Source organism: Copadichromis virginalis, linkage group LG14 (assembly GCF_057382275.1).
Source record: "Copadichromis virginalis isolate Kocher_CV1m ecotype Utaka linkage group LG14, C_Virginalis_male_GT1.1, whole genome shotgun sequence".
In the NCBI taxonomy this organism is placed as follows: Eukaryota; Metazoa; Chordata; class Actinopteri; order Cichliformes; family Cichlidae; genus Copadichromis; species Copadichromis virginalis.
In genome coordinates, this window is record NC_140631.1 from 17,080,242 (window position 1) to 17,108,061 (window position 27,820).

Below are 27,820 nucleotides of genomic sequence, written 5' to 3' on the forward strand. Positions count from 1 at the left end.
ATACACACACACACACACAGAGAACAAAGTATCTCAGGGATTTGTTTAACTCAAACAAATCGATAGCTCGCATGGTGGAAAGCATCAAACAGTAAATCCAACAAAGATGTAATCACCGCCCTTCCTTCCTGCTGCTCCAGTGACCATGGCCAATCTCCGTGTGTGACTTAATGGTCTTCAATAACTCGAATTAGCTGATTATGGCGGCCGTCAACAGTGACAGGATCGGAAAATTAGGTCTCAGCAATTTCAATAATAAAGCTTTAAAAATTAACACTATCACAATTGGATTACAGTGGTGCATGTAGGAGCCAGCAGAGAGCCCAAAATAGCCCTCCACAAATCCACCATGGAAAATCCACTATTATACAGGGAGAAGAATGAAGTTGCTGGAATGGGAAGGAGAAAGAAAAAAAAAAAAAAAATTGGTACGGCTCTTAGTTCTGGGAGGAAAGAGGCGCAGTCGAAGAAAAGAGAACGCAAGGGCAACTGAGCGAAAATGAAGCACTCTCATACAACAATACAAATCTGAAGAGAGACCCACTTTTGGAAAAATCTTTCTCACACGTCAGAACTCTTTAATTTGCAAGAGGAAGAAGAAGAAGAAAAGTGGTTTAACTCGTCATGACTTCTTTAAGAGTTCTCAAAGAAGTTCAGGTCCCTTCATTTTATTTTCACTGGCCTTGAAAACGTCATGAAAACTACAGAGTAGGAGTTGAACAGAAGGTGACAAAGAGACAATATGTTCATAATCAGAGACATCTGCGTAAACATGTGAAGGTTAAGTCGTCACTCATTTGAAATGAATTGAAATCTGCAGCTTTGGAGCAGTAACGCTCTAGCTGGAAACATTAAAATACAAGACAGCGAGAGAAGTCCAGTTAAGTATACATGTATATACACATGGCACATATAGATAATACCTATGGGGAGCTAAAGAAAAAGGGTTAGAATCAGTGGGCTTTTGGTCAGAACAAAATAACAAAAAACAAAACATTTAAAGATGGCATCTTGGTCTTTGGCAAATCAATCAAATTACAAATGACTACAAACCGTATTGGCTGGATATTAGTAATTGCCAAAATGATAACTTTTAAGGACTTATATGCAATTGCCAAACTTTTAAGGACAAGGGAAACACTGACATGATCTGAACAGAGTGGAAAATGCAGAGGGGAGCGTAGAAAATATTGACTTAAGAATCTGATAAAAGAACAACATTAAAGAGTAAAAAAAATCCCCAGCAATTACTGTCAGCCTGACGTGCTTTGAAACTCGAAACTACCTGATCTCCCCTCAGAGCCACAGAATTATAAATTATACAGCCCCCCCCAAAAAAAATAATAAAACACCTTTACAAATAAAAAGCCTTGTTTCGCCTGTCCTCTAATGAAAACGCTTCTCCTGTGTCTGCGCGCGTCTGTTCTTCGCGTCTTCTCGGGCCGCCGCCGCTGGGCCGCCAGTCTTGAAGGCCCGCATTATCATGTTGATTTGGTGGGTGAGCTGGTTGGCGCTGACAAACACATTTACTGCTCTGGAAACAACCGGAACAGAAAGACAAGGACACACGTGTCACTCACACGGGGAGAAAAAAAACCCCGAAAAGCGTGGCAACAATATTAGGATTGATCCGGGGAACACTTTGATCTGGCTGGAATAGAGAATGTCAGGCTTCAGAGAACACAAGCCAGGATGGATCCACAGGAAGTGGGTCAAGGGAATTATTCAGCATTGGTGGATTTGATGGTAGCGGGCCTGTGATCAAACAACCACCATTTACATGGGTGACAGTGGGTGTGCGCGTGAGCGTCTATGCAAACAGGCAAGGCGTGCAGGCGTGGGTGGGTGTGTACGACTAGTGAATGCGTTGGTGGCTATGTGTGCAGACACGAATGAGAAAAGGTTGAAGATGTGATGGAGAAAAAAAAAAAGAAAAGGGGTAAAAAATACACTAGAAACAGTGTCTTACTTTCCATCTTTGAAGTAGGTTTTGAGAGTGTCACTGAAGCTCTTGGAGTATTTCACAAACTCTTTCTTCTGCTGTTCCACTACCTAACCAATAAATACAGACAGCCTTTCAGCTCCACTTATTTCACAGCAACTGTGTTTGTGTGCACAGGCACTTTTTTTTTTTTTCTTAAACTTACTAATGTATCCACTTACCCGTCTGTTCTGATGTTGGTATTTCCTTAAGACAGTATTAACAGTGTTTAGCAGCTCCTTGATGGCACTGGCAACATCTCTGCGGATGACACGCACAAGTGAGTCCATGTTAGAAAGAAAAAAAAAAAAATATAGAGAAATCTTCAAATCTGTCTGTTTTTATCAGGCACTGATACCCTGAAACTACAGTCCTTTGATCCAGCTCGTTGTCTCCCCTTTCTTCCCCCTGTTCTCACAAACACGCTCTCACCTTCAACTCTCTTTCTCTCTCCCTCTCCCCTCGCATGCACTTGAAATCTGCCGTTTCATAACTTTAATTTCTTAGCATTCCCTTTGAATTGATTTTATTTCTAAGCCCTCCGCTGGGTAAGTAACTTAAGCACTGACTCACTAAGAGTATTGAATTCCATCAAAATAATGGCAAAGTGGGCCAAGAAGATGAAACATCTCTCACTTTCTCTCTATAGCGTGCGTGCAGCGCGGCGGACAGGGACGTTAATAGTTTCGCCATCACTGCTGTGCACACTGCTCAACCTTTGAAAGGAATCTTACGGCTTAGAAACAAAGACATGCTCCGGTTGGCCAGTTGGAATAAAAGAAATGAGAGCTATGTAATGCCAGGCAGCGTCTTAGTGCATATAATGAAATATTAATTGGAGAACAGTTACTAAAAGCCAACTCTTTCACTTTTAATCAACCATCGAGATGTTGTAAGTCAAAAGGGCTTGCTTTCTGCTACTTTAATCACTTAATCTGATCGAAATTTTGCACGTAGTAGTGAACCTGATTTACGTCACACTGCAACACACGTGCACATTCACACACACAGCTGTCTTACTTGATGGTATGTAGCAAGCCCATTCGGTCATTGATCTCATCAGGCAGGGTGCTTAGGATGTGTTTCAGAGCTCGGGCCCTCTCGTTCAGCTCCTGGAACTCTGGCTCTTTCCTGTCAATCATCAACTCTGAAAAACACCGAGAGGAAGAGAACAAAAGACAGAGCTCAAACTCCTCGCAGCAATGGGCACGTCAGCAGTCGGCAGAACTCATGAAATTAATATTGGTGACGTGTTAAAAACCTATGTCTACAGTGCAAGTGTGAAAAATGAACACAGCATCAGGAGTATGTGTACATGCGTGTGCACTCACACACACACAAAAACACACACATGTTAGGGACAGTAACGTGTTGAGTTTGTTAAGTGAAAAGCCGGATTAAGGTAGAACTTGGGATGTGCCATGCAGGAGGTACATTTAAAATTCATCCAGAGTGTGTGTGTGTGTGTGTGTGTGTGTGTGTGAGAGAGAGAGTGAATTCATTACTACCATCAATCACTGTACACTCGGCACAAGGAATTCAATTACAGACAGAAACAAGGGAACAACTGAAAGCAGACAGAGGGGTTGATTTGTGTGGAAACAGCTCCCCCCAGTGGATATCTGTGCTGCAGCAGCACAGGACTGGGCCGTCACAGAAACCAAAGAAAAACCAAGTTGGTATTCCCACAGCTTTCATCTTTAAGTGCACAGTCTGGTCTACAGCAGAGTACAAAAAAAAAAAAAAAAAAAAAAAAACACCAAATAAAAGAAACCAAACCTACCCTGCATATCATCTCCAGCCATGCGAAGCAGAGACTCGTTATAGTTAATTTTTAACTTCTTCTTTTCCAATATTTTGACAACAACGTCCTGGGTAAGGCCCGGGGTCTCCTTCTCTGCCTTGAGACACACAAACATGCAGCTGCTGAGGACTCACAGTCACCCTTGGTGTTTTGCCAAAATAAAACTATAATCAAAGTTATAAATCACTAAGCTGCTGTAAAGAGGATTTACAAAGTGAAGGGTACAGGCAGAGTCGATACAAGAAGGATGGCAGTTTTGTCCATGAAATGCAAGCAAACAAACTTTAAGAGAAAACTTTACCTTTATAAAAGCTGTTCTCAAGGTCTGCGCTGCTGATAAATTGATCTTCTCCAACTGCAAGTTGTAATACACAAACACACAAGAATAAGCCAGCGGTAAAACTAACACTCACACAGCTTAGCTCTTACCATGGCCTTTTGTCTGTGCTGAAATGTAATTCTGTAAAAAGTACATGAAAGCTAAGGATCCCACCGTGTTAAAAGAGGACACCGTGATGCTGAGATGTGAAAATCCGTGTGGACTGAATTGGATTCTATTGTTAACCTCGAAAGAATCGAAGTACATTCAGTTTCTCTGAGCTGATATTTTGGCATTAGGCAGGTCTTTGCTTCTTCAGCTCCAGATCGCTGCTTGTTGGTTTGCGCACCGTGAAATCGATAGTTTTTCAATAAGATAATTTCATACTGTAAACAATAACACCTTGAAAGCACAGCAGAAAAACAATGAGAGCAATCAGGAGTGACAAAAGCTGAAATTAGCAAGTTGCAGAAACCAATTTAAGCCAGGGGATAACTGCCGAGTAGGTTTGTGTTACCCAGTAATTTGCTTAAAAAATAATAATAATAATAATTTTTTTTTTTAAAAAACCCCAAAAAACAAAATGGGTTTTAAATTTTTGTTATGTTTACATGTACATTGTTTTAATTCCTCTTTATTTACCACAAATTCCTCCCCTTAATACTCAGAAGTCCACAAGCAAATGCTAAATAACAAAAGACATAAATGAAAGACATGATAATGGGCAAATAAAAAACAGCAGCGCACCAATATATCAGTGAAACATAGCTATTAGCTGATATTGGGGCTTTTGACTGCTTTTTTTTCAGTTCAACGACTGAAAAATAATGTAAAGAGCTGAAAGATTTTATTTAATATGTTTGATTATTTTTTGCAAACAAAAGCAGCCTTTTTGGGCTTAAGGTCAAGGTCAAGTTTATTTATATAGCACATTTCAAACAGTCGATGCTGCACAAAGTGCTTAACAATATAAAAATGGCATTAAAAAGCAACAATGTAATACAATAATAACATTATAAAACAATAATAGGACAATAAAAGAATTAAAACAATAACTAAAACTATTTCAAATAAGACAATAATGCTTGGGTCATAGTGTGTTAAAAGCCAGGGCATAAAAATGTGTCTTTAGTAATGATTTAAATTGTGTTTGTGCAGATTTAATAATTAGGGGGAGACTATTCCAAAGTCTGGGACCTGCCACAGAGAAGGATCTATCACCACGAGATTTGAGAAAAGTCCGTGGGATGGACAGCATTAATTTTGAGCTAGCTTAAAGGTGCAGGTAAATACAGGTGTTACTGACCTTGCCTTAAACAAAACAGAACCTTCATTAAACGACCTTAAACGCTTACCAGCCACTTTATTAGATACTCTCATTAAACTGCTCGATAATGCAAGTGTCTAATCAGCCAATCACATAACAGCAACTCATTGCATTGAGACATGAAGACTTGGCCAAGATGACTTGCTGAAGTTCAAACTGAGCATCAGAATGAGGAAAGAAAGGTAATTTAGGAGACTTTGACTATAGCATGATAATTGTTCCCAGAAAAGGCGGTCTAAGTATTTCAGAAACTGCTGATCTACTGACATTTTCCCAAACAACCATCTCTAAGGTTTACAGAAAATTCCCCCCCCTCCCCAGCTCCCACGCCAAAAAAAGAAAGAAATAAGACATATCCAGTGAGTGGCAGTTTCTGGGCAAAAACTGCCTTGTTTGTGTCAGAGGACACTGACCAGATTGCTTTGAGCTAAAGGGAACTCAACAATAACTCATAAGCACTTATTAAAAGGTGTGCAGAAGAGCAAAACAACAAACCTTGAAGCAGATGTGCTACACAGCAGAAGACCACACTGGGTACTACTCCTGTCAGCTAAGAACAGGAAACTGAGGCTCCAGTTCACACAAAACTGGTCAACATCAGATTGGAGAAAAAATGTTGCCTGCTTTGATGAGTCTCAATTTCTGCTACCACATTTGGATGGTAGGGTCAGAACAACATGAAAGCATGGATCCACCCTCCCCTGTATCAACAGTTCAGGCTGGTGGATATTAGCACCCTTGGTACCAACTAACATTGTTTTTTTGTTTTTTTTTATTCTTTATTTCTAAACTATTACTTCACGAAGGTGATTACAGGCATTAATTAACACAATTTACAAGGGAAAAACAAAATGAAAGAAAAAGAAAAAGAGAAAAAGAAAAAAACAACAACAACAACAACAACAACAAAAAACAGTCGGGAGTGACCAATTAGCTAGGTTGGTGGTTTCAAGCTTTGAGGAGAAGATCCGGCTTATGAGTATTGGCATATAGGACCCACTTATCCCAACACAAACGGAACCAACACACTCTGTCACTGACATAAGCTGTTACCTCCTCCATCCTATAAATCTCTACCATAATGACAAGGTCGGTATATCTTGCAAGGACCCTTTCTTAGTTATACCTTTCTTACTTGCAACAATTAAAGCTCTTAACAGACATGTATCATTTTTAGACCAGTTCTGCGGTATACAACCAAAAAAGTTTGTCTCCATGTCCCAACTAACATTGTTTAAACCCCACAGCCTACAGCCTACCTGAGTATTGTTGGTGCCCAGGTCCATCTCTTTGTAACCACAGTGTACCCATCTTCTGATAGTTACTTCCACCAGGATAGCACACCATGTTACTTGAACATGACCATAAGTTCTCTGTACTTGAATGGCCTCCACAAGAAATAGAAGTTAATCAAATAGAACACCTTCGGGAGGTGCTGCAATGGGAGATTCCCCTTATGGGTGTTTCCATGATCTTGTTGAATCTATGTCTTCAGAACTGCCTTAATTCTTTGTGTCAAAGTGTATCTGATGAATTATCTGGTGAGTGAATATCAAGACAAAATGGCTGTTGGGAAACAGATAAATTCCCCATTTTAAAAACTGTTTTCAACTCCTTTTCTGGGTCTTTAATGATAACAAAAGAAAAGAAAAAAAGACAATGGAAAAGTGTAACCTGTAATCGTGCAGGTGTGATACACAGAGATGCTTCACATGGATAAAAAAAACCCTTCAGAGATACTGACAGTCACTCAGATTTACCATCAGCTGAACAACATGAATAGTAGCAGCCTGCTCACTCCTCATTACCGCTCATTCTCCACCACTTGTTCTTGTTAACACTACTGTTTCCGTATTTCTATTCGGCTACACCATCAACTCTGCAACCTCACACAAAAGCCTTTCCACAGTTAAATACAACCCCAGCTTGAACTGACTATTTACCGAAAGTCTCATTCCAATTTTCTTCTAAGGTCACAAACTCTCTTTTTTTTTTTTTTTTTTTTTTTTTTTTTATTCTTTACCTCCTTAAAAACAGGAAACATCACGGTGTAGAGAGCCATCGGAGCCAGCGAGGCAGCAGCTGCATCATTCTTCATGTCTCCCATGGTCATCCTTGACCAATCGATGGACCCCTGTGCGTGCACTCGTCCACTGATGCCGGTTTCACTGCATTCAATCAGTCATGAAGACTGACAGAATGGGAGCAGACAAGGATCTAAAGAAGAAAAGAGCACGATGGGAGAACAAGCAGGGAAAGATGGATGGTAGTTGACAAAAACAACTGTGTAAGGGATTAAAAAAAAAAAAAAAAACTAGATAAATAAATAAAATGATCCATGTTTACAACCAGGCTAAATTTATCCTGTTTAAACATGTCTCTATTGTAGTGAGGAGGTAGAGAACTGGTTCCACAAAATTTCAACTGGAGCACTCTAATTCTATAAATTTTTGTGCAATTAAACAAGATCAAACCCCATGTTTACTTCTTCCAAGAAAGTCTTTCAGTCACAGATATGATCATTCCATAACAGCCACACCACTTAAAAGACTGTGCTTTACTGCTCCACTGGGTGCAATGCCGACAAAACAGGCACGAGTCACACCTGTACCAGAAAACCACGCTCTTCTGAAAATGACTGCCGCAATAAAGCAAGGCGGTGTGATAAATATACGACCTTGGTATTGGTTTTTAAGCTTGTTTTCCCCCCCAGACCAGGTTAGTCATAAATAATAACAAGAGGAAGATCCAGCACATCCTCTTTTGCAGGCCTGTATTCTGTCTCTTTTACTGTTGGTGACACAGGAATTCACAGGACCAGTTTTTGCTCACCTACATTGGCTCTATGTGACAATCTCCATTCGTACAACAAATCCCTAATTAAATAAGGCCTTTTTATACGAGCTCACTATTCACACGGGTGAATGAAACAAGAGCGAGACAAGTCGTCACCCTGTGACTTTCTGCCATAACTGAGAGTGCTCTTAGGTTTATCAGATGCTTGGTTCTGCCCTTTGGCACTCTCTCGTGCATAGAGAGTAAAACTGTAAACAGGTCCAGTGTGACATTATTATATCTGATAAGGATTTTAAACGGAGGTTTAATCAGTGTTTACAACAGCCATGGTTACAGGAAGGATTGCACTGGTTTCTAGTTATAAGGGATACGTCATATACAATTACATGTGCCAAAAAAGGTAACACTGCAGACTCTGTTACTTCCCTGAACCATAAATGACTAAGGTGTGGCAAATCTTAGTGCAGGCCAAGACAGAGAGGTAATGGTAGCATTTGGCACAGATATATGGAATGCAGACCAATCATTCAGTGTATGCCAGGACAAAAGGTTATTACAGCCCCTTCTGAGTCATTTGCATAGACTAATGTAGCTCTTCCTGGAAATAAAAAAGGGGGGAGAATAACAAAAAAGTGTTCAGAGCAGCATGAATATCTGGGGCCGTTTAAAACCACCGGGGTGGTTTGTTTTTTTTAGAGTTCTCTGTGAAATGACCCTTGGATCAAAGAGAGGCGTATTGCTCTGAAAAGGTTACGGTCATAACTCACTATTGACATTTATAAATCAAAGTATTATAATTTTTTTTGTTTGTTTTGAACTCCCTTATTTTGCCCTTTTCTGAAAGGGTACCGACCTCGCTGTAGTAGTCACTATATTTGAGGTTGCCCTGCTTCTCAGCTCCATCACAGGTCTTTTACCAGTTTATGTGGTGGTTAGCAGGCACGCCAAACTACATTAAAAATAAAATCCAAAGAGCTCAAACTTTCGGTACCAGCCTTACCTGATAAAAGATGGCTGCCAGTGATGAGAGAAGCGGCGGACCGTTGACCGGAAAACAGCAAATCACGTCTATAGGTAACGAACTAACGTTAGAACAGCAGCTTCGAGAGCAGGTGATTCAATCTGTTCTGTTAGCACTCCAGTTGCCTCCTTATGAAGTGCGACTAAATAAAGCTGAATGAAGGCGGGGACGTGTTGTTGAGTTATCTTCCCGTCTTGTTTTGGGTTACGTCTCGTTCAGGAAGTTTTATTGTCTAATAAAAGTGCAGACGAGAGCCAGGTTGGGCGGTGTTGGGAGCTGCCCGTTGGCGTCGCTCCAGGCTGTTTGTAGTTCTTTCTATGGACGCCCTCAATGTTTCGTTATTGCCGGGGACACCGAAATAGACTTCAATTCCCAGGTAATGGATTTTTAACCCTTAAGTCGAGTATGAGACGAATATTATCTGCGGTATGAGCGCACACATTTTAACCATGTTTAAGAAAACATAATATAATATTGATATGAATGTGTATATGCGTCTACAGTTAAGATTTGTGTCTACAATTAACATGACACGAATGATAAGGTAGCTAGCTATCAGAAGAACAAAATTAACGGTTTTCACGACGGTCAAGAGAGTTCGCTGCCAAAAAGCTAAAATATCGTCAGTTGCGCAGAAATACCAGGCTTAATTAAAGGTACGTTAATACTGACAGGATGCGGCTGTTAACAATTATTAGCATTGTGCGTTACTGCAGAACGTTGTTTGCTAGGGAAACTGTGCTAACCGCTAACCTCCAGGACCATTATTAAGCTGGAGGTTAGCTTTTACAAACAAAGAAACAAAACAGAGAGAGAGAGAGATGTGATACATCTTTGCTATTTCATAAAATAATCAAGAGGCTGTCGTCAGAATGGTCAAAAAATATGTTTGGAATGAGAGTAACTTGAAGCTTTACGGATTCACAGACATACAAGGAAGCTGGAGACAGTTACTATTTCACCTCACGCCTAAACTCTTTGATCAACGCTCATTGGACCAATCGGCGTGGAGTGGGCGGGGTCTGCGGCAAACGAAGAAACAGTGAGCTGCGGAGGAGAGCAGCAAAGAGAGAGACCGCACTTATTCATCCTTCCATCCCAACCAACCGTACGCCCTTTATCGGTAAGAACCGTTTCTGGCAATAATACATATAAATACATATCTATGGTTCAGTCACAACGCCGGTGCTGATTTATGTGAACCATATTGAGATAAGAAAACCGTAAGTGCTCAGCTTTTGCACGATAACAGAAGAATGTGATATTTCTGAGTTTTTCCACTGGAATTTCTGTTTATTAAGCTGTCAGGAATGAGTAGGTGTAATGGGGCATTTTATGGACGAGTGTAAAAGGATTATGATTGCTGTAATCAACATGTGTGGGCTTTTAATAGGGGGGGCGGGTGGAGACGCACATTGGAGCCAAACGTATTTTTTCCCAAGCCCACACTGATTAAAGCCGTTACCCGTGTGTCCACTACCCAGGGCTATTTAATTTTCATCGGTGGTGCATGGTTAAATTGTTGTAGTTCTTGTATGGTTTTTTTTGTTTGTTTGTTTGTTTTTTGTTTTTTGTTTTTGAACTGAAATCAGCTTCAGTCGATGTGTTGGGGCTCTTGTCCTTGAAATATAGGCAAAGGCGCATTGAGTGAATGTGTGTGAAATAACGAGGCAGATTGTAGTAGCTTGGTCCTGCCTTATCCCTACCCCACAGTAACACACATACACACCACTTGTTATTCCTTTAATGCAGATCTCTGTATATGAATGTGTGTGTACATGATGGCTTTGATGGCCATCGATAAGTCAAATGTATACCTACTGTCTGTTTTATTTATGTTAAATAGCAGTGGACAAAAGAAAGACGGAAAAATCTGGTCAAACATTGCAGTAAAAGATGGAATTATTGCAGTATGATTAGATTGCACTAAAACATTTATGATTTTATTTTTTTTTTTGGTTATTTTTCTCATGATATCACCTATTCTATGTGGCATTTATGTGAGTAGCAAAGCAAAAGTCCGCAATAAATATTTCAGCGTTCCTCTCTCATGTCTCATTCTCTCAATCCACCTCTCACATCTGCTTATCTCTGCCACTAAAACAGTGACTTTTCTAAATCCTCATTTAGGGAAACAGGAAAACAGAGTATCCTTTTAGGTCATCATCTCAATGTATTAATCCCATATGGATTTGAATCACTGGTTAATCCCCGCTGATAGCCTGCTGTTTGCCCCCCTGTGCCTGCCTACGGTTTCAGCGCTAGCATACATGTGTGTGTGCGTGTGTGTTCTCTCTTTTCCCACAGAGTACTGCATTAATTGCATTTCAATAATTAAATGTCTTTCAAATCGTCCTAGCGAAACAAAATGAGAGAGGAGGGAAAAGTAAGTGCCTGGGTTTGAACGGCACAGCACGCCGAGCTGTGATTGCTTGTGTGTGCGAATGCTAACAAGAACCTTACAAATCTGTATGTGTGCAGGACTGCTGACGTGCATCTGTCAGCTACACGTGTGGCTGCGAGAATAAGGAGCAGTAAGTAAGATACTCTGTTTCCTCAAGCTGGGACCAAGCTTGCTATGTGCTGCCGTGTGAACCATAAGAAGAAGTTTAACATCTGTGTTCTGCAGTACGTGTCTTCGCCCCACAGTTACTGAGCACACTGTGCATGCAGTGCACTTGTGTGGTCTTTCTTCTGCCTTTTTTGTTCTGCGTAAAATAAACTCACAAACCGAAGCACGCTACCTGCATATACGCTTTCAAGCCGCAGGTTTGTCCCGAGTGTGCTCAGCGGCAGCAAATACACAGGATATTTAGCTTATATTTGGACAGATCTGAGGATGAGGGAGCAGAAATATTCCAAGAGAAAGCGGTCAGGTGAGGGGAAGACGTCAAAACAACGGAAATAGCTCATCTTAGATTTAGGTAGCAAAGCTGCCAAAAGCTGGCATCCCAAATTAAATGCATCCATGTTGGAAAGCATTGAAAACATAGAGGATCTTAACACCTAAAGCTACCTAAAATACTGAGGTATGCTTTTAAAAATTTGTAAACGGTTTAAAAATTGTGTGTTTATCTGCAAGTGTGAGTATTGCATACAATTAAAGGGTTTTTAAAAAATTATTTTGTTTCATTTAACAAGTGTAATACGTACCTGTGTTTATACACTTGTACCCTGGAACTGATCTGTTGATTGATTTGTGATGCAAAGTGTAGAGGAGAGAGGATGAGTGCAAGTAGAAGATCTATCTGAGGAGGAAAATAAAATGGTGACAGTCATTTGATAACCCAATCTATATGCAAAACACATACTACTCACAAAGTAGACTGCTGCTTTTGCACCACTAGCTGTTCAGCAGGTACTAAGTGTAGACACAGGATGCATGACCTCACCTGGCTTGAATGCAGCCGTCATGAATGCACCTGTGCATTTCCTGCTATCATGTGTCTCCTCTGGAAAAAAAAAACAAAAAAAAAAAAAAACAAGCTTTTCGCATTGCCCAGCTTCTTTTCTTTTTTTTTTTTACATCTGTAGTCAGAAGACTTTAACTCAAAATCAGTTTAATTTATTCCCTAAATGTTTACACCTGCAAGCTAACAGTTTCGAAACCTTCATTATCACTCTGCCTCTCGGCAGCCTCGTCACAGCTTTTTATTGAGGATCACCTGCCTTGTCTCTTTTTTCTTATCTCTGTTACCACCCCAGATATACGGGCACTGCTAGGTCTGTAAGTATTTGGACAACGACGCATGTTTTTTTTGTAGTTTTGCCTTGTTTTGTAAATCAAGCCATCAATATGGGATTAAAGTGCAGACTTTCAAAGCATTTTTTTTTTTAAGTTGCATTAAATGTGTTGAAATTTCGACTTTTTTTTTTCCAGAGATTACAAGATGATAATAAGACAAACTAATATAATTGTAAAAATCCCTTGCAGTCATCAAATGCTTCAGTTTCCCTTGAGATGCCAGGCCTGTACCGCCTTCAGTAACTAAAAGCTGCACTGTTGTGCCTGACCTGACCATTGAAGAATATCCAGTTTCACTGCCTTAAAAAAAACCCCTGGACTGCTTTTGCTTTGGATCATTATCAATTTATATTGTGAAGCGCTGTCCAATCAGTTTTGCAGCATTTAGCTGAATCTGAGCAGAGAGTATAGCGTCACCTCATCAATAAACAATAGCTGCCCAGCTCCACTGGAAGCCATATAGACCCATGTCATAACATTGCGTTGTTTGACAGATAATATGCATTTCCTTCCTTCTCCATACCATTCTCTTCTCATCATTCTGGTACAAGTTCATCTCGGTTTCATCTGTCCAAAGAATAATCTCCAGAGCTGTGTAGGCTGTTTCAGATATTTTCTGGTAAAGTCCAGTCTGGCCCTCTTGTTCTTCAGTGTAACCAGAGGTTTGCAGGTTGTTGTAAACTCTGTATTTACATTCTTAAAGGAGTCTCTTGATTGTAGACTTTGACAGTGACAGTCCGACCTCTTCAAGAATGTTCTTGACTTGGTTAGATGTTGTGAAGATGCTTAACCTAACCATAGAAATAAATCTGTCATCATAGTTGTCTTCTGTGGTCTTTCAGACCTTTTAATGCTGCTGAGCTGCTCAGTGCATTCATTGTTTATTATATTTAATATTCCACTGAAAAGCTACCAAATGCTATTGAATCAACTCTAGATTTCTCATTTTCTTAATTTGTAATAAAATAATTAGGGAGCACGCCTCACCTAACCATGAAACTGCTTGTCAGGAAATTGTCCAATTTACTTTGGACTCCCTGAAAATCGGCGACGGTGGATAAGAACGGCTGTAATCCATAAACAGCTAATAGAGTATTTTTGTTGAAAGTCTGACCTTCACTTACATCCTGAACGTTTTATTTAAAATACACTGTAGCAATGCACAGTCCCAAAGCTGCACAAAAATCGTGTCGTTGTCCAAACACTTACGAACGTGACTGTATGTGTACGCTTCCCCCACAGGACTAGTTGATAGTGACCTTTCCTATGCTGTAGACCATTTGAAAAAGCCTCCAGTCTTTTCACTTTTACCGCTGACCCCAAATAAAGGCCGATCCAATTACAACTCAAACCTTCTAAATGTGCTCCCACAGCACCAGAGGGGGGTGGGGGTGGGGTGTGTGTGTGTGTGTGTGTGTTTCCTGATATGGACGAAGAAAAAGAGACACTGTTTGGTGTGCCAGGACAGAGCGTGGGGAGCAGTCAACCATCTTGCCATGCCGTGCAGGGGGCCGTGAGATATGACTGGCTCAGAGTCAGTGCTGCTAAGCTACCTCCATGCAGCTCCTCAGTACACCTCCTGCCACAATCATATTTGTCTGTCTGTTTTTATTTGTGTCTTCTCCTCTTTTGCTAATTTTCTACCAAAAAACAGTCCTTGTACCTCTCTGTGAGTGTGTGTCTGTGTGTGTCTGTGTATGTGCTTCTCCCTCTGGATGTCTCTGTTAGCAGGGATTAATAAAGAGTTGTTAACCTCTGTTTGCCCTCTGTGGAGTGTGCAGTGAGCATCTTGGGACTCCAGGCAGCTTCAATAGCACAGTGTGTCATTACTAACAAGGCACTGGATAAGCTAATGTTCTGACATTAGCCATGCACAGGCTACATTCAATCACATGGCAAACAAAAGTACCACGGGACTGGTTGTGAACTGCAGGGCCAGAATTAGAGTGGTGCTTAACCAAACTTAAGCATAAGTAGGTGCAATCAGCTTTGTTTAACAGTTACTAAATAACAGTGACTAATAAGGTGTTGCTACAGCACCGACTGCTGTGTCATCATTGTGGCTTGCACTCTCAATCATACATAACCCATCCTTCACTAATAATAATGCTATAAAAGCAGCAGACAGATTTAGGTAATCAGTCCTGAGCCTGTGGAAACAGAGTTTTCCTCTCCTCTGTATCCCTGTGTAATACAGCACAAATCTTCTGTTCACTTCTTAGTTACAGAAAGAATAACAATCTGTAACACATTTCACGCTCGATTAAAACTTAATTCATTAAAATGGCCCCTTTCCAAATTAAAAGCTATAAACGAGTTAATCCCAAAGTTGTTGGAGAGAAGATGATTTTTTTTTTTTTCACTCCCTTTCAAAAGCTAAACGAAAGAATTGCACAGAATAGAACCGAGCTGCTATTTGGATTTTAGTGTTCCTGTTAATTTGAGCTAAATCCTAACTAATTTAAAATATTGTGCACGTTAGCTGGGATTTTTGTGATTTGGTTCGTGTCACTGTCTTTTACTTTACCCCATTTTAGCATCATGTTGCCACTAATGTATACCACCTGGTGATAAAAGAAGTCTGAGTCATTAAATTGTAGCAGCTTTTTGTGTTATCATTCCTTTGAATATTAAATAACTCCCATCATATAAAATTTTTGCTGTTTTGTTTCATCCATTGCACATTATTCTTTTGTGAGTGCTTTAACATTTTCTGCTGCATTCATTTTAAGTAAACAGAGGTGAGCATGTACTTTTGCAAGGAAGATGATTGTGGTTTGAAGGGTTGGGTCCCTGAAAGGGCTTCTTTAGATAACATCTTTGCAGCCATTTAGCTGCAGTTAGCTGCTTGGTTAGATGGGAGCAGGGGGCGTGAGCAGACCAGACAGTTTGATTGATGAATTGGATGAAATTTATTGTGCGCTGTAATGGAAGTCTCTTCCCTCACCACAGGAGTTTAGTGCTCTTTGACTGCAATGGGCTCCACCAGCAGTGGGCTTTATTGCAGCCCTCCCTATGTAAATATTTCCTTGTCCTTGGGATTCTTCACATGAGCGGTTGAGCAACAGGTACTCATTAAGCTGGCAAAATAGACGCTCACAGAGACACGAGCGGTTTAAGATTAATGATGCCCGTTCTATGGAAGTGTAATTGTTTTTAATGCGGGCATGCATGCTTCTTTTGGCATCTGGCTTAATTCAAATCCATGTAAACTGCAGCTTCTATGGCACCTCTAGGGAAAAGTTTAAATTCATGAATGATAATCAGACGCCATTATCTCCATACTGCAAAGGCCTTTATAAGCTAAACATATTCATGGTGAAATGGTAAATGGCCTGTATTTGTATAGCGCTTTTACTAGTCCCTAAGGACCCCAAAGTGCTTTACACAACCAGTCATCCACCCATTCACACACACATTCACACACTGGTGATGGCAAGCTACATTGTAACCACAGCCACACTGGGGCGCACTGACAGAGGCGAGGCTGCCGGACACTGGCGCCACCGGGCCCACTGACCACCACCAGTAGGCAACGGGTGAAGTGTCTCGCCCAAGGACACAACGACCGAGACTGTCCAAGCCGGGGCTCGAACCGGCAACCTTCCGATTACAAGGCAAACTCCCAACTCTTGAGCCACGATCGCCCCAAATCACACCAGATCGCCCCTGCCAGTCTAAACAGATCATCCGTTGCAGAAATTCAAGGTTTTTCTGGGCCACAGATGATCATAGACATCATTCTCTGCAGTCCCCCCCCAAGGAATAGGCCTTGATGAAACGGGTTGTTAGCATTTTCACAGAACTTGTCAAAGCTTCAGCAGTTTGGAGTGTACTTGGAGCCAAAGTGAAGTAGAGTGCTGAGATTTGAAGCGTGCCTAAGCAGGAGGCACAGTTGGAGGACTTTGCTGCAGCTCCTTGTTTCCAGGGAAAAGTGGAGAAAAACAGCAGAAGTTTTCCTTGTTTTTGCAAAATAACCAGCTGCAGTCAGTGCGTGTGTGCGTGCGTGCGTGTGTGTGTGTGTGTTTGTACCAAACAGTTTTACGTGACAGAACTGTAACTGGTGCGCAGAGTTCTTGCAAAGAGACGAGGTTAGTGAAGACCGAAATTGCTGAACAGATTCATAAAATGTATATCTGCCTAAACAGAAGGAGAAAGAGAGGGTAGAGGGAAAAAAAATCTGAGGACTTGTCTCCTGGCAAAATGAAAAATGTCCATCACTTGTAGTTGCCGTAGAAACCTTGTCTTGGAATTGCATGTGGAAACGTGTGTGTGTGTGTGGATTTGAACAGTGAATGAGGATGTTCATGTTTAATAAATTCCTCCGGTCTCCGAAGCGTGCCACCTCAAGGTGTTGGGTTTAAATGGCAGTAAGGATTAACCTACGTGCTGTGATTTTGGGTGACGTCATGCTTTAATTGTGGAAATGTCAACTGCCGATCTGTTTTGTCTGAGAATTAGGATTACACTGAGAGATTAAAGGCTGCCTTTAAAGGCCACAGAGTTTAATTGCACAGAATTAATTCAGTTATCAGGATTAAAGTCTTGCAACTTAAACCATAAAGGATTTTCTGACATATTAGGTTCTTTCAGTCACGAGAGGACATTATGTGTAGCTGGGTGTTGTCTTTCCTGGATTACCTGGGTGGCATGCTGGGAGACCCACTTGAGAAGATCAGCGCCGAAGTTGGTCTCATAGTCGTCAGTGGTTAAAATGGAAGAGTGTGGGATCCTCAGCCGAAAAAGGTCAGAATGGTGTCGATGTTACAAGTAAAAAGCCAGCCACCCATGGTGTTATTATCCACTCACACATGCACACTTGTATGCAGACACACACACAATGAGGTGCGCGCACAATTGCACTCTACACTGCTTTCCCCGACTTTACTGCATGGCTGGATCTTTCCTTACAGAAAACAAGGCTGACTGTCTGAGGAAAGTTCAGCTCCCACAGCTCAGAAGGTCAGGAACATTATCTCCACTTACATCTGTGCCAGCCGCCCCCTCCTTTCCCTCGGCCCCTTATACTTTCTCTGGACTTCTCTGCTCTCTGTAGTGTCAGACTTACAGCATGATATCTGAGAAGAGGTGTGCATGTAACGAATGGTGTAATTAACAAATACATCAGCGTCGAGCCTTCAAGGAGTCATTTAATCTTTTTTTTTTTTTTTTTAAGTCTATTTGAAGTTGATGTTCAAGGCCGTACCCACCGTTTATATACAGCTAGTTTAATGCATTTATTTCTTTTCACATTTTGGTGTTTTCACTCTGCATTTGTTGACCATAATGAATGAAAACATTAAAGGATAATGGTAGAGTCACTGTCACCAAATCCAATGAAAGCACACAAACCAACAGCCTGTCAGTGTGCATGTCGGCCTGGAGCACATTCGTTTTAACTGAAAATGTAAAACAAAAAGCAAAAAGTCACATTCTTCAAACCCGCTGGGCAAAGGTTGCTTAAATAGGAGTAAATTGTGAATCGGCTGGGGACTATTTTTAGCTGTGGACTAATATGTGTTTCTTGCTCTAGGGTGACAGTGTGTGTGGTATTGAGACAAAATAAGTAAACAACAGTGTCCATGTTGACTTTAGTGAAGCAGCATGTTACTGGATATGATTGTGTGGCTCGTTGATGGGTTTTTAATAGGTTTGGGAGCGTTGGGACACTATAATGAGCTGTATTAGGCTTTGGTTACACAGGCAATCAGCAGTGTCTTTTTAGGGTCAGCTAATGGTTAATTCATTGACTCTCAGCTGGCAACTGTGATATTTTAAATATGATCAAGGCAATCAGATTGTATACTAAAACTGCAAACACCTAACCAATTAATATTGTGTCTGCATGCCTAAATGCATTGAGTTGCTGCCATGTGATTGGCTGAACAGGTGTACCTAATAAAGTCTCCTCTGAGTGTATTACTTGGTTACATGGAGAGCAAAGTGTAAGTGACAAGGGATTCTGGAGGTGACTGCGTGTGAAGGAAAATTGGAAAGTCAAATAAATTTCCATTTGCTCAGACTGATGGATGCAAATCCACCAGGCTTCATGGTCCCTGCAATGCCAGAGTACAAGACAAGTTCTCGACTGTCACCTGAGAAGGAAGTGACATGTGGTGGTGTGCAATTTGCAACAGGAATGAGAGCAACAGTACGGTGTAAAATATAAGCAGGCACGTTCAACTGTACTGGTTTAATCTGGGGTGTTACTTGAAGGTTGAGGCTAGCGATTTTTGTTCATTTATTTCCATTATTTAAGTCTTTCAGTACTCTCTGATTTTCCTTTTCTGTGAAACTCACTCTCTTCTCTGCCTCTTTCTTCTTTTGATGGTTTAAATCTTTTAAAAGAACGCTTGTGTTCTTTTTATTTTTCTAAACCAAAGAAAAGTTACTCTTTTTTCCTTTTCCCCCCTCTGTGAGCTGTTTTTACCGTCAGATTGTGAGTAAAAGAAATAGTATTACAGGAACATGTTGATCCACTGTGATCAGGTAGCTGTTGGATCACAGTGGAGGACTGTGGTACATGAAGCATGCAGCAGATACAGTAAAGTGCATATAACAGTGTAGCAGGGCTGGACCGGTTCATTTCAGGAAGGTAGATTGTTTGCCACATGCCAGAGCAGAGCAGAGGAAAGAACAGGATGCAGCAGAGTGGGGCACTAATTTTCTGGCTGCTGCCCATTGTTTATGCTGTTGACACTCAGGTACATTGTCACCACCAACACCTGCCATCTCGCACGTGCAGCCAGCAGATTCCAGCCGGGCTGCTAATTGAACCCTTTATACAACCTATAATAGTAACAGCACAACAGAGAGACAAACAGCAAAACAAATGCTCTCTATCTCACGCGCCCTGCACCTGATAACTTCCTCCATGTTTATGGAAATGATCACTCGATTTTTTTTTTCTGTTTGGCCAGCAAAAAACAATGTTGCTTGGCAACAAGAGCGCCACAGTTTGTGTGTGTGTGTGTGCGCGCATACTCCCCATCAATCTGGGGATGTAAAGAGAGAGGGAGAGAGGAAAGGAGTGGTGAGGACAGGATTAAATATGGATAAGAGCAAGAGGGGAAAAGAGGGCCAGAACTGTTGGCATGGCAAGATAAGGGGAAGGATGGAGGATGAGGGGAAGGTAAAGGCCTTTTTCCAAGTCACTTACTCTCCACAAACGGAAAGAAAATTGCCCGTTCACATCAGAAACCTTCAAAACGCACAGAGCAAAGCATGTTTTAAAGGAAAGAAGCTGATTTTACTCAAGATGATAAGAATGGCCATGAAATATTTAGAAGTTCATTTAGCGGATGTGCTCTGAATAGCAGTACTCGCTGTAGTCAGCTTCACACATGTACTGTATGTGTCATGGCCTCTTTTGTTCTTTTTCATACATTTTAACAGTATTTTTCCATTTCTCGGATGACTTCTGCTACCATGTAACACTGAACATCATGATATCTACTGTACATCTTAGGATAATGATACATTACCTTTGCAAGAGTCCTACTGCTTTTGGTCGATTTAATTTAGAAGCAGGTATAAACTTCCTGTAGCACCTCAGCTCTGACTGTTACACTGAATGTTACAGTAACATCATAGTATAAAACATTTTTCTCGAGTAAGGAAGTGTTTTTGTAGATTACAGTGCATGCGATGTCTAGCTGACAGTACTTTACTGTGATTTAAGGAGGAGGGAATTTGGCACAGTGAGTATTTGTATACATGTATTTTTTTTTATTCCCCTGTAAAATTAAAATGGGCAGACTGGTTGATTGACAGATGTTTTCTAACTCTCTCTCGTCCTATTCATCATCCTACATCTCTACTGTGTCTTTCATCTCTGTCTGTCTCTTCCAAAAATCCTCTTGTCCTTCATCTCCCCCGCTCAGTAATCTTTTTTGCTTTATCACATTATCTCTCCTGCGTGTTGTTGTCTCTACCTTTGCCTCTCTGTCCCATCTAAACTCTACTTTTGACCACATTTCTTATTCCTAATAATTTTCTCTCATCTATATGTCTGCATCCTCCTTTTTTCCATCCTTCCATATATCTTTGGCTCTCTCCATCTATATTTCAAACATATTGTTCAACTTAATTACCTCTCCTTCTTTTTTCCTTCTACCTTGCTCCTCTTATCCCACCGTTCTCTCAATCTTCATAATAAATTTCTCATCTTTCTTTTTCTTTCAATCCACTGCATACCCGCCCTCTTTCACTCAGCCCTCTGTGGTCTGTGCTGCGATGTTGATCCTGGACGTTTTGTCCCCGCTCCTCCTCCTCTCCATCCTGTTGCCGGGCTACGGTTGCCGTGCGGCTGACATTCCAGAGGACACTACATCAGAGTTCTCGGTCAGACTGTACCAAAGGCTGCAGGCAGCAGGGGGTCAAGACAACATCATTTTCTCCCCGCTGAGCGTGGCCGTGGCCCTGGGCATGGTGGAGCTGGGAGCCAGGGGGGCTTCACTAGAGGAGATACGACAGGCTGTCGGATTCAGCCATCTGCTGCCAGGTGAAACGTGTTTATAAGCAGCAGTTCACACACACGTCAAGGTCAGGAGTAAGTGAGTGGAGATGAGTCTTTGACACAACAAATGCAAATGTATTTCTTTACACAAGAGGAGTAGGATTCAGGGGCTCTCCTTCTCTTATACACCTTTATACACATGAACGATTGAAACAGTTATATATTGTATTGTATATCTATTGCTATGGTGCAAAAATAATATATTATAGAATAGAATATTATTTATAAGCTGAAGTTGTTTTTTTACTCTATGTTACCACTCAAAGCTCTTACTACAAGCCTCAGTCAACCATTTATGCGTTGACTAACATTCATTTACACTCTGATGGATGGATCGGAGGTAACTCTGGGTTCAGTGTCTTCCCGTCCATCCATCCATTTTCTTCCGCTTATCCAATTCAGGGTCACAGGGGAAGGCTGGAGCCTGTCCCACCTGTCATAGGGCGAGAGGCGGGGTACACCCTGGACAGGTCGCTAATCTATCGCGTTGCTGGAGAAGGCATGGATCAAACCACTGACCCTCCAAATAGTGGACGACCCGCTCCACCGACTGAGTCATAGCCTCCCCTGGGTGGGGGATGGGGAGAGGTTCACCGGAAAGATTGGATCAATAATTTAAGGAGAAAATTTGTCAAAATAAGATAAAATAATTTGGGGGTTTTATTCGTTATAGTACATAATAGAATTAAAAGATTCAGAGGACCTGGACACAAGAGATGAAGTGATATTGATAGGCTATGATCTGTGGACCTTCAGACATCGCATTTAAAATAAATAAGGTTTTGTAGTGTAACTCACAGGAACCGTTGTTGGTAAAAAGATTTTTAAAATGCCTCCATTTTCTCTGTGATGAAGCGTTTTTAAGATGGACTGGTGCAAAGAGGAAAACTGCCCTCTATGGGTCGGACAAATTTTAAAAAATCTTGGATTTTTAGAATATGTATTTTTTCAAATGATCTTGTATAACAGCACATGTGATGCTCAAAGCTTTTAAATAATGTCTAAAGTAAGAACGTGTGTCTGTCCTTTTGTTCTCCAGGTGTCGAGTTCTCCTTGCTCCAGAACCTGACAGCGGCCCTGTTGGATGATGACAGCCACTATGTGATCCGATTTGCCAACAGCCTGTTTTTGCAGGAAGATGTCACCTTTAACCCAGAGTTTCTGCATTTGATGAAGAAGTACTTCCGAGCTGACGTGGAAACGGTTGACTTCAGCGAATCGTCTGCCGTGGCTGAGCAGATCAACAAATGGGTGGAGAATCACACCGACAGTAAGTTACAGAGAGAGGGAAAAAGTGGGGATGCTGTTAAAGAGACTGAATGAATGCATACTGATAGATATACAGCTATCCTCTGTTAAAATCTGCCTGATGTTTAGGAGTCTGGAGTAATGGATTTAAACATACAGCAATGGTAGTAGCCTCCATGCACGTTGCTAACCAAGAGCATGGTGTATGCGTGCACCTTCTTCTTCAGACAACAACAATCCGATTATGAGCTGCTGACATGGTACATTGTCAAAGCAGTTGCAACACCTTGGTTTTTGTGTAATTGCATCCACATGCTAAAAACCACCTCAGTAGGGGGCTATCTTAGCGCTAATGGAAACCAAGGTGTTTTAAACAAAGCGTACAAATCGCTCCCTCCAGGTAAAATCCGGGCTCTGCTCTCAGCCGATGACTTCAGCAGCGTGACCCGTCTGACCCTGGTGAACGCAGTTTATTTCAGAGGCTCCTGGAAAAACCAGTTCAGGCCGGAGAACACCAGGACCTTTTCCTTCAGCAGAGATGACGGCTCTGAAGTCCAGACACTCATGATGTACCAGCAGGGAGACTTCTACTATGGTAGGAAAGAACAGTGTATGTGTGTGTGTTTGCAGTTTTAGATTTGTACTCGTGGCATTTTCTCCGCAGGCCTTGATTTTCAGCTCATATTTCCTGAGGTTATGTAAAATGTTAATCTTTGTTGTAAAATATTCATATGTCATGTCGAGTGTTATTCCCTGAAATAGGCTCCTATTTTCAGCTTGGTTAAAATTCTGTTCACTCGCACAGACACCGCTGGTATGTCTTTTCAACTTAGTGGAGGTTTTGAAAGCTTTTCGTGTCAGAAATATCAGCACTTAATTGTCACAGTCTGTGCTAAGCTGTGCGCTACTATATTAGTTTTGAAGGTACAAATAAAGGGAGGCTTTTGCTTTGTTTTCTTTTTAAGTGTGTTGATTTCTTTTCTTTTTTTTTTTGTTGTTCAGCATATGTCCTTTTTTCTTTTCTGTTAGCCTCTGGAGGATGTTTTATCTGTGTCTAGTTCTAATACCATTAAAGTAACCCAAACTTTTATATTCCTTTTTTTTTTTTTTTTTTTTTTTTGCTTAAATGTAATGATCTGCAGAAATCTGATTAGACTTTTTGACTTCTGTTATTAAGTCTTTGTCATTAAGTTGCAACATGCACACTGTTTTGCACAATGCAGTAGTAATTTTTTTGTAACCAAGTTGTGATGTTACAGTTTAGTTATTATGTAACTAAATCGACGTAGGTGCCATTGGTTTATTCTCTGGATCTATGCTGTCTTTAAGTTCCAGAGCTTAGATGTACTGTACACGGTAAATTTCTGTTTTGCTGGGAGATGCAATACTGCACAGAACCCTGCAGTTTGTCTGCTGTGCTGTTACATGTGACTGACTCTCGTCTGTTTCTTCCGCATCCTTCTTAATGTGCCGTACTGCCAAAAACAGTCGCATCACAGTCTTATGGCTCTGCTGCAAACGCTGGTGCATTTCAGTTATTTTGGTCCCGTCTGTGTACGACTGCAGCGAGGATGCTCGCGCACACCTACATTCACACATGCTCACATACACAGGATCAAGGAAATTTGTGCATGTGTGAATGGGTGTGGATATGGCGTATTTGAGAGCTGCAAAACAAGGACAGGTCCTTAGGGAAATGGTTGCTTTCTGCAGCACGATCCACAGAGTGTGATTGTGCATTATGAAGCGAAATCATATTGGTTAAGTAAAATGTTTCGGGAGGCCACATTATCTGCTGCGTGGCTGCTTCCCTAACAGCAAGAATGCTCACTTAATGAAGGGTGTTCAGTCTTTTTGTTGTAATTTTCCCCTTTAAAGCAGCTTCAAAAGAAGATTTGTGTGCAAAGAATGGGATCAAATTCTTCATAGACTTTATCTTATACTCCAAAATCTAAGCAGCATGTTCAGATTGAACTCTTTACCCCTTAAAAGCCTACTAGGAATTACCCCTGAAGCCAATTTCTGTCATATTTCAGCCTTATAAAACAAAATGACTGGGTGTGCATTAGAAGTTAGTGAGGGTGGTCTCTGCTATGCAGCTACACATCTTTATTGATATAAACTGAGGTGTTTTTGTTTCACTATTGTTTTTTACCGCTATACTTTACAGGCTTACTTGGTTTAATTTCCACCTGCAGAAAGTCATGATCATATTTGTGCGGCGGGGGGGGGGCATTTAACTGAAAGACATAGTCAAACACACTCACTTTCACTGCATAACTGAATTTTTCTTGGGCTTTCAACAGGGTGCTGTTAGTACTAGGCGACTACATACAGTATACAATGGATGTAATCCATTTTCACACAAAGTGTAAGCAAAGCCTTTGAAGTTAAGCATCAGTGGTTTTTAATTAAAGCATTGGGGGAAATGACCACACGCACTCTGTAATCAATACAGCCAATCATTGCGCCTCAGCGTGCTTCCATTTGTAAATGTTCCTCCTCAGTGAACTTCACAAACCCATTACAGGGGGCCACCAGCACATACAATATGAGCGTGCAAGCTTTTTTCATATATCCATCAATACCCACAGATTTGTATGTTTCCTCCCTATCAGGCGAATTCAGTGACGGCTCACAGGAGGCCGGCGGTGTGTACCAGGTGTTGGAAATGCCCTACGAGGGAGAGGACACGTCCATGATGATCGTTCTTCCTCGGCAGGAAGTACCTCTGGCCTCCCTGGAGCCCATCATTAAAGCGCCGCTGCTGGAGGAGTGGGCTAACAATGTCAAACGACAGAAGGTGGAAGTCTACCTACCGAGGTGAGACTTTTATATATGTGCAAGTCCACTCACCACCTCTCACTTATGTTGTGGTATGTTTCGCTAGCTTCATCTGTCACCTTTGCGCCTTTAGACCATTTACATTATATAGTCCCCTTTTTGAATCCCAAACTCAACTCTAAGTCAAACCTCACCTGTTCAGGTTTAAGGTGGAGCAGAAGATCGATCTGAAGGACACTCTGCAGGAACTGGGAATAAAGAACATCTTCACCAACAATGCTGATCTCTCTGCCATGACAGGTGAGGCATAAAAATGAAGCGCATAAACTTCTAAAACGCTTCAGTATGTAACATTTAATACTTGTTCTTCTGGGGAGCAGTGAAATAGCCTTCAGTACTTTCCAAGGTAACCAAGGTAACTGGCACTGAGTGGGCAGGTCAGAGCTGTCACGTCATCTGTTAAAAATAGATGCACAGAGTGAGACAGGTAGATCCACAGAGGCAAAGAAATAGGGACATAAATATGTCAGGGTAAATAACGTGGACACATAAGTAATATTCAGCTAAATTGATAACTACTTAATATTTGAAACAACTTTATAATGTCAGTTTCCCTCAGGATTATCAATCTAGCTCAAGACCGCTTGTTCTTATCAGGTGGAGTTGGTGATGTATAGTGAAACAGAGTAGGCAGTACTGAATTCGGGCACATCTTGCACTTGCTAACACTTCCTCAGCCAAATATCTACTCAGAGGACACGCTCTGTTCAGACAGGCTGGTAGATAACTGGGGGCAATGTTAAAAAGCAATCATTGGCTAAAGAATAGTTTCTAACCAATGCTTGTGACTTGATGTGACCCATATGTTTGGCTTGCAATCCTGATTCAGTCAGTAACAGGATATATTCTAGACCTCAGCATAGATATGCATACATCTTATAAAGAAAAGGCGATGTGCTGTGTTTTTTCTGTGTACATTATCCAGATGTTGAGGATCTGTACATTGGGAAAGCGGTGCAGAAGGCCTACCTGGAGGTGACAGAGGAGGGGGCAGAGGGAGCTGTTGGTTCAGGTATATTTTTGTGTTTTAGTCCACACATGACTAAATGCATGGCATTTTGTTGTGTATAAATGTTGATGTTTTTTTTTTTTTTTATTTCCCCGTGTCTTAGGAATGATTGCCCTGACCAGGACTCTGGTCCTGTACCCACAGGTCATGGCTGATCACCCATTCTTCTTCATTATCAGAAACAGGAGAACAGGTGCGTTAATCTCTGTGTGGAAAATACGAGTAATCTGTGGTTTGTGCGTCTATGCATCACCTACAAAATACATATTTTAAGTAAGCTGGTACATATAAGGGATACGTTTTTGTTTTTGTCTTCCTCCAGGGTCCATCCTCTTCATGGGCAGAGTCATGACTCCTGAGATCATCGATCCCAACGACCATGACTTTGACTCCATGTAACTGTGACATGAGGTCACACAGTCTCAGCCAATCAGATCCTGACGTCATAAATGCTACCTATCTTGTGTCACCATCTTCAGCTGTGTTTTATACTCTTTATGGAAAAAAAATAGATCTATAAGCTGAATATTATATGATATATTATATATTGAAACATGACATTTGACACGTTACGTGGCTGTGTTTTGATACTGGGAGCTTTAAATTCCTGGATAGAGACGTGCAGAAAGAGGAAGCTGTAAATATTCTCTAGTAAAGTAGGGTTTGTATGTATGTGAGCTGGAAGTACACCTGGGATGTAATTCGTGCACAACCCTTTTAAGTTCAGCAGCTTAATACTCACTCACACTCATGCCCACAAAATGCACAAAACCCTTCCTCTTTGGAAATATTTACTTTAACTTACATCCCTGTACATTTGACATTGTGTTCTATATACATATATATGCTCAATATTTATTGCAGAATAAACATGTGCAAACACTTTGTCCTTATATGATAAATCTTAGTAATATATCTGTTCCAGACAGTATTGAGACATTTTTACACTGTAGGCACATGGCTACACTGCTAATGAACTAATATGCCTTATCACATCAGAGTGGTTGATTAAGACCCAGCTGGGCGTCTTAAAGCTTGCTAAAGCGGTTGCTTTAGAGAGTGACTGGAGCATGCAGGTGCGCTGAACAAGATCTGCTGCACTGCTTTGGATGTACATACAGGGAGAAACAGTAACACCAGCTGTATTGAGTATTTTATTCAATAAAAACATGAATGTGTTCCCATCAAAATGTACCACTTTCTTTGTG

General features: G+C 41.1%; 2 protein-coding genes across 3 annotated transcripts; one reads left to right on the plus strand and one right to left on the minus strand.

Moving 5' to 3' along the window:
- Positions 1-610: 610 nt before the first annotated feature.
- pdcd10a (programmed cell death 10a) lies at positions 611-9,916 on the minus strand. Its single transcript, XM_085429610.1, has 8 exons — positions 9,228-9,916; positions 7,455-7,648; positions 4,087-4,140; positions 3,765-3,882; positions 3,002-3,128; positions 2,164-2,242; positions 1,970-2,052; positions 611-1,534 (listed from the first exon to the last, which is right to left on the minus strand). Exons 2-8 carry the CDS (start codon positions 7,542-7,544, stop codon positions 1,387-1,389), a joined length of 699 nt encoding a protein of 232 aa, XP_085285736.1. The 5' UTR covers positions 7,545-7,648; positions 9,228-9,916; the 3' UTR covers positions 611-1,386.
- On the plus strand, positions 9,630-27,806 carry serpini1 (serpin peptidase inhibitor, clade I (neuroserpin), member 1). Of its 2 annotated transcripts, none has more exons than XM_085429608.1 (9): positions 9,630-9,674; positions 10,176-10,371; positions 22,551-22,781; positions 23,160-23,354; positions 25,378-25,582; positions 25,746-25,843; positions 26,529-26,615; positions 26,716-26,805; positions 26,935-27,806. In XM_085429608.1, the coding sequence occupies exons 1-9, from the start codon at positions 9,654-9,656 to the stop codon at positions 27,009-27,011; spliced, it is 1,200 nt and encodes a 399-aa protein (XP_085285734.1). In that variant the 5' UTR covers positions 9,630-9,653; the 3' UTR covers positions 27,012-27,806. The 2 variants fall into 2 exon arrangements, with proteins under 2 accessions (XP_085285734.1, XP_085285735.1); XM_085429609.1 differs by lacking the exon at positions 9,630-9,674 and adding an exon at positions 21,208-21,496 and having other exon boundaries at positions 10,232-10,371.
- Positions 27,807-27,820: the final 14 nt, after the last annotated feature.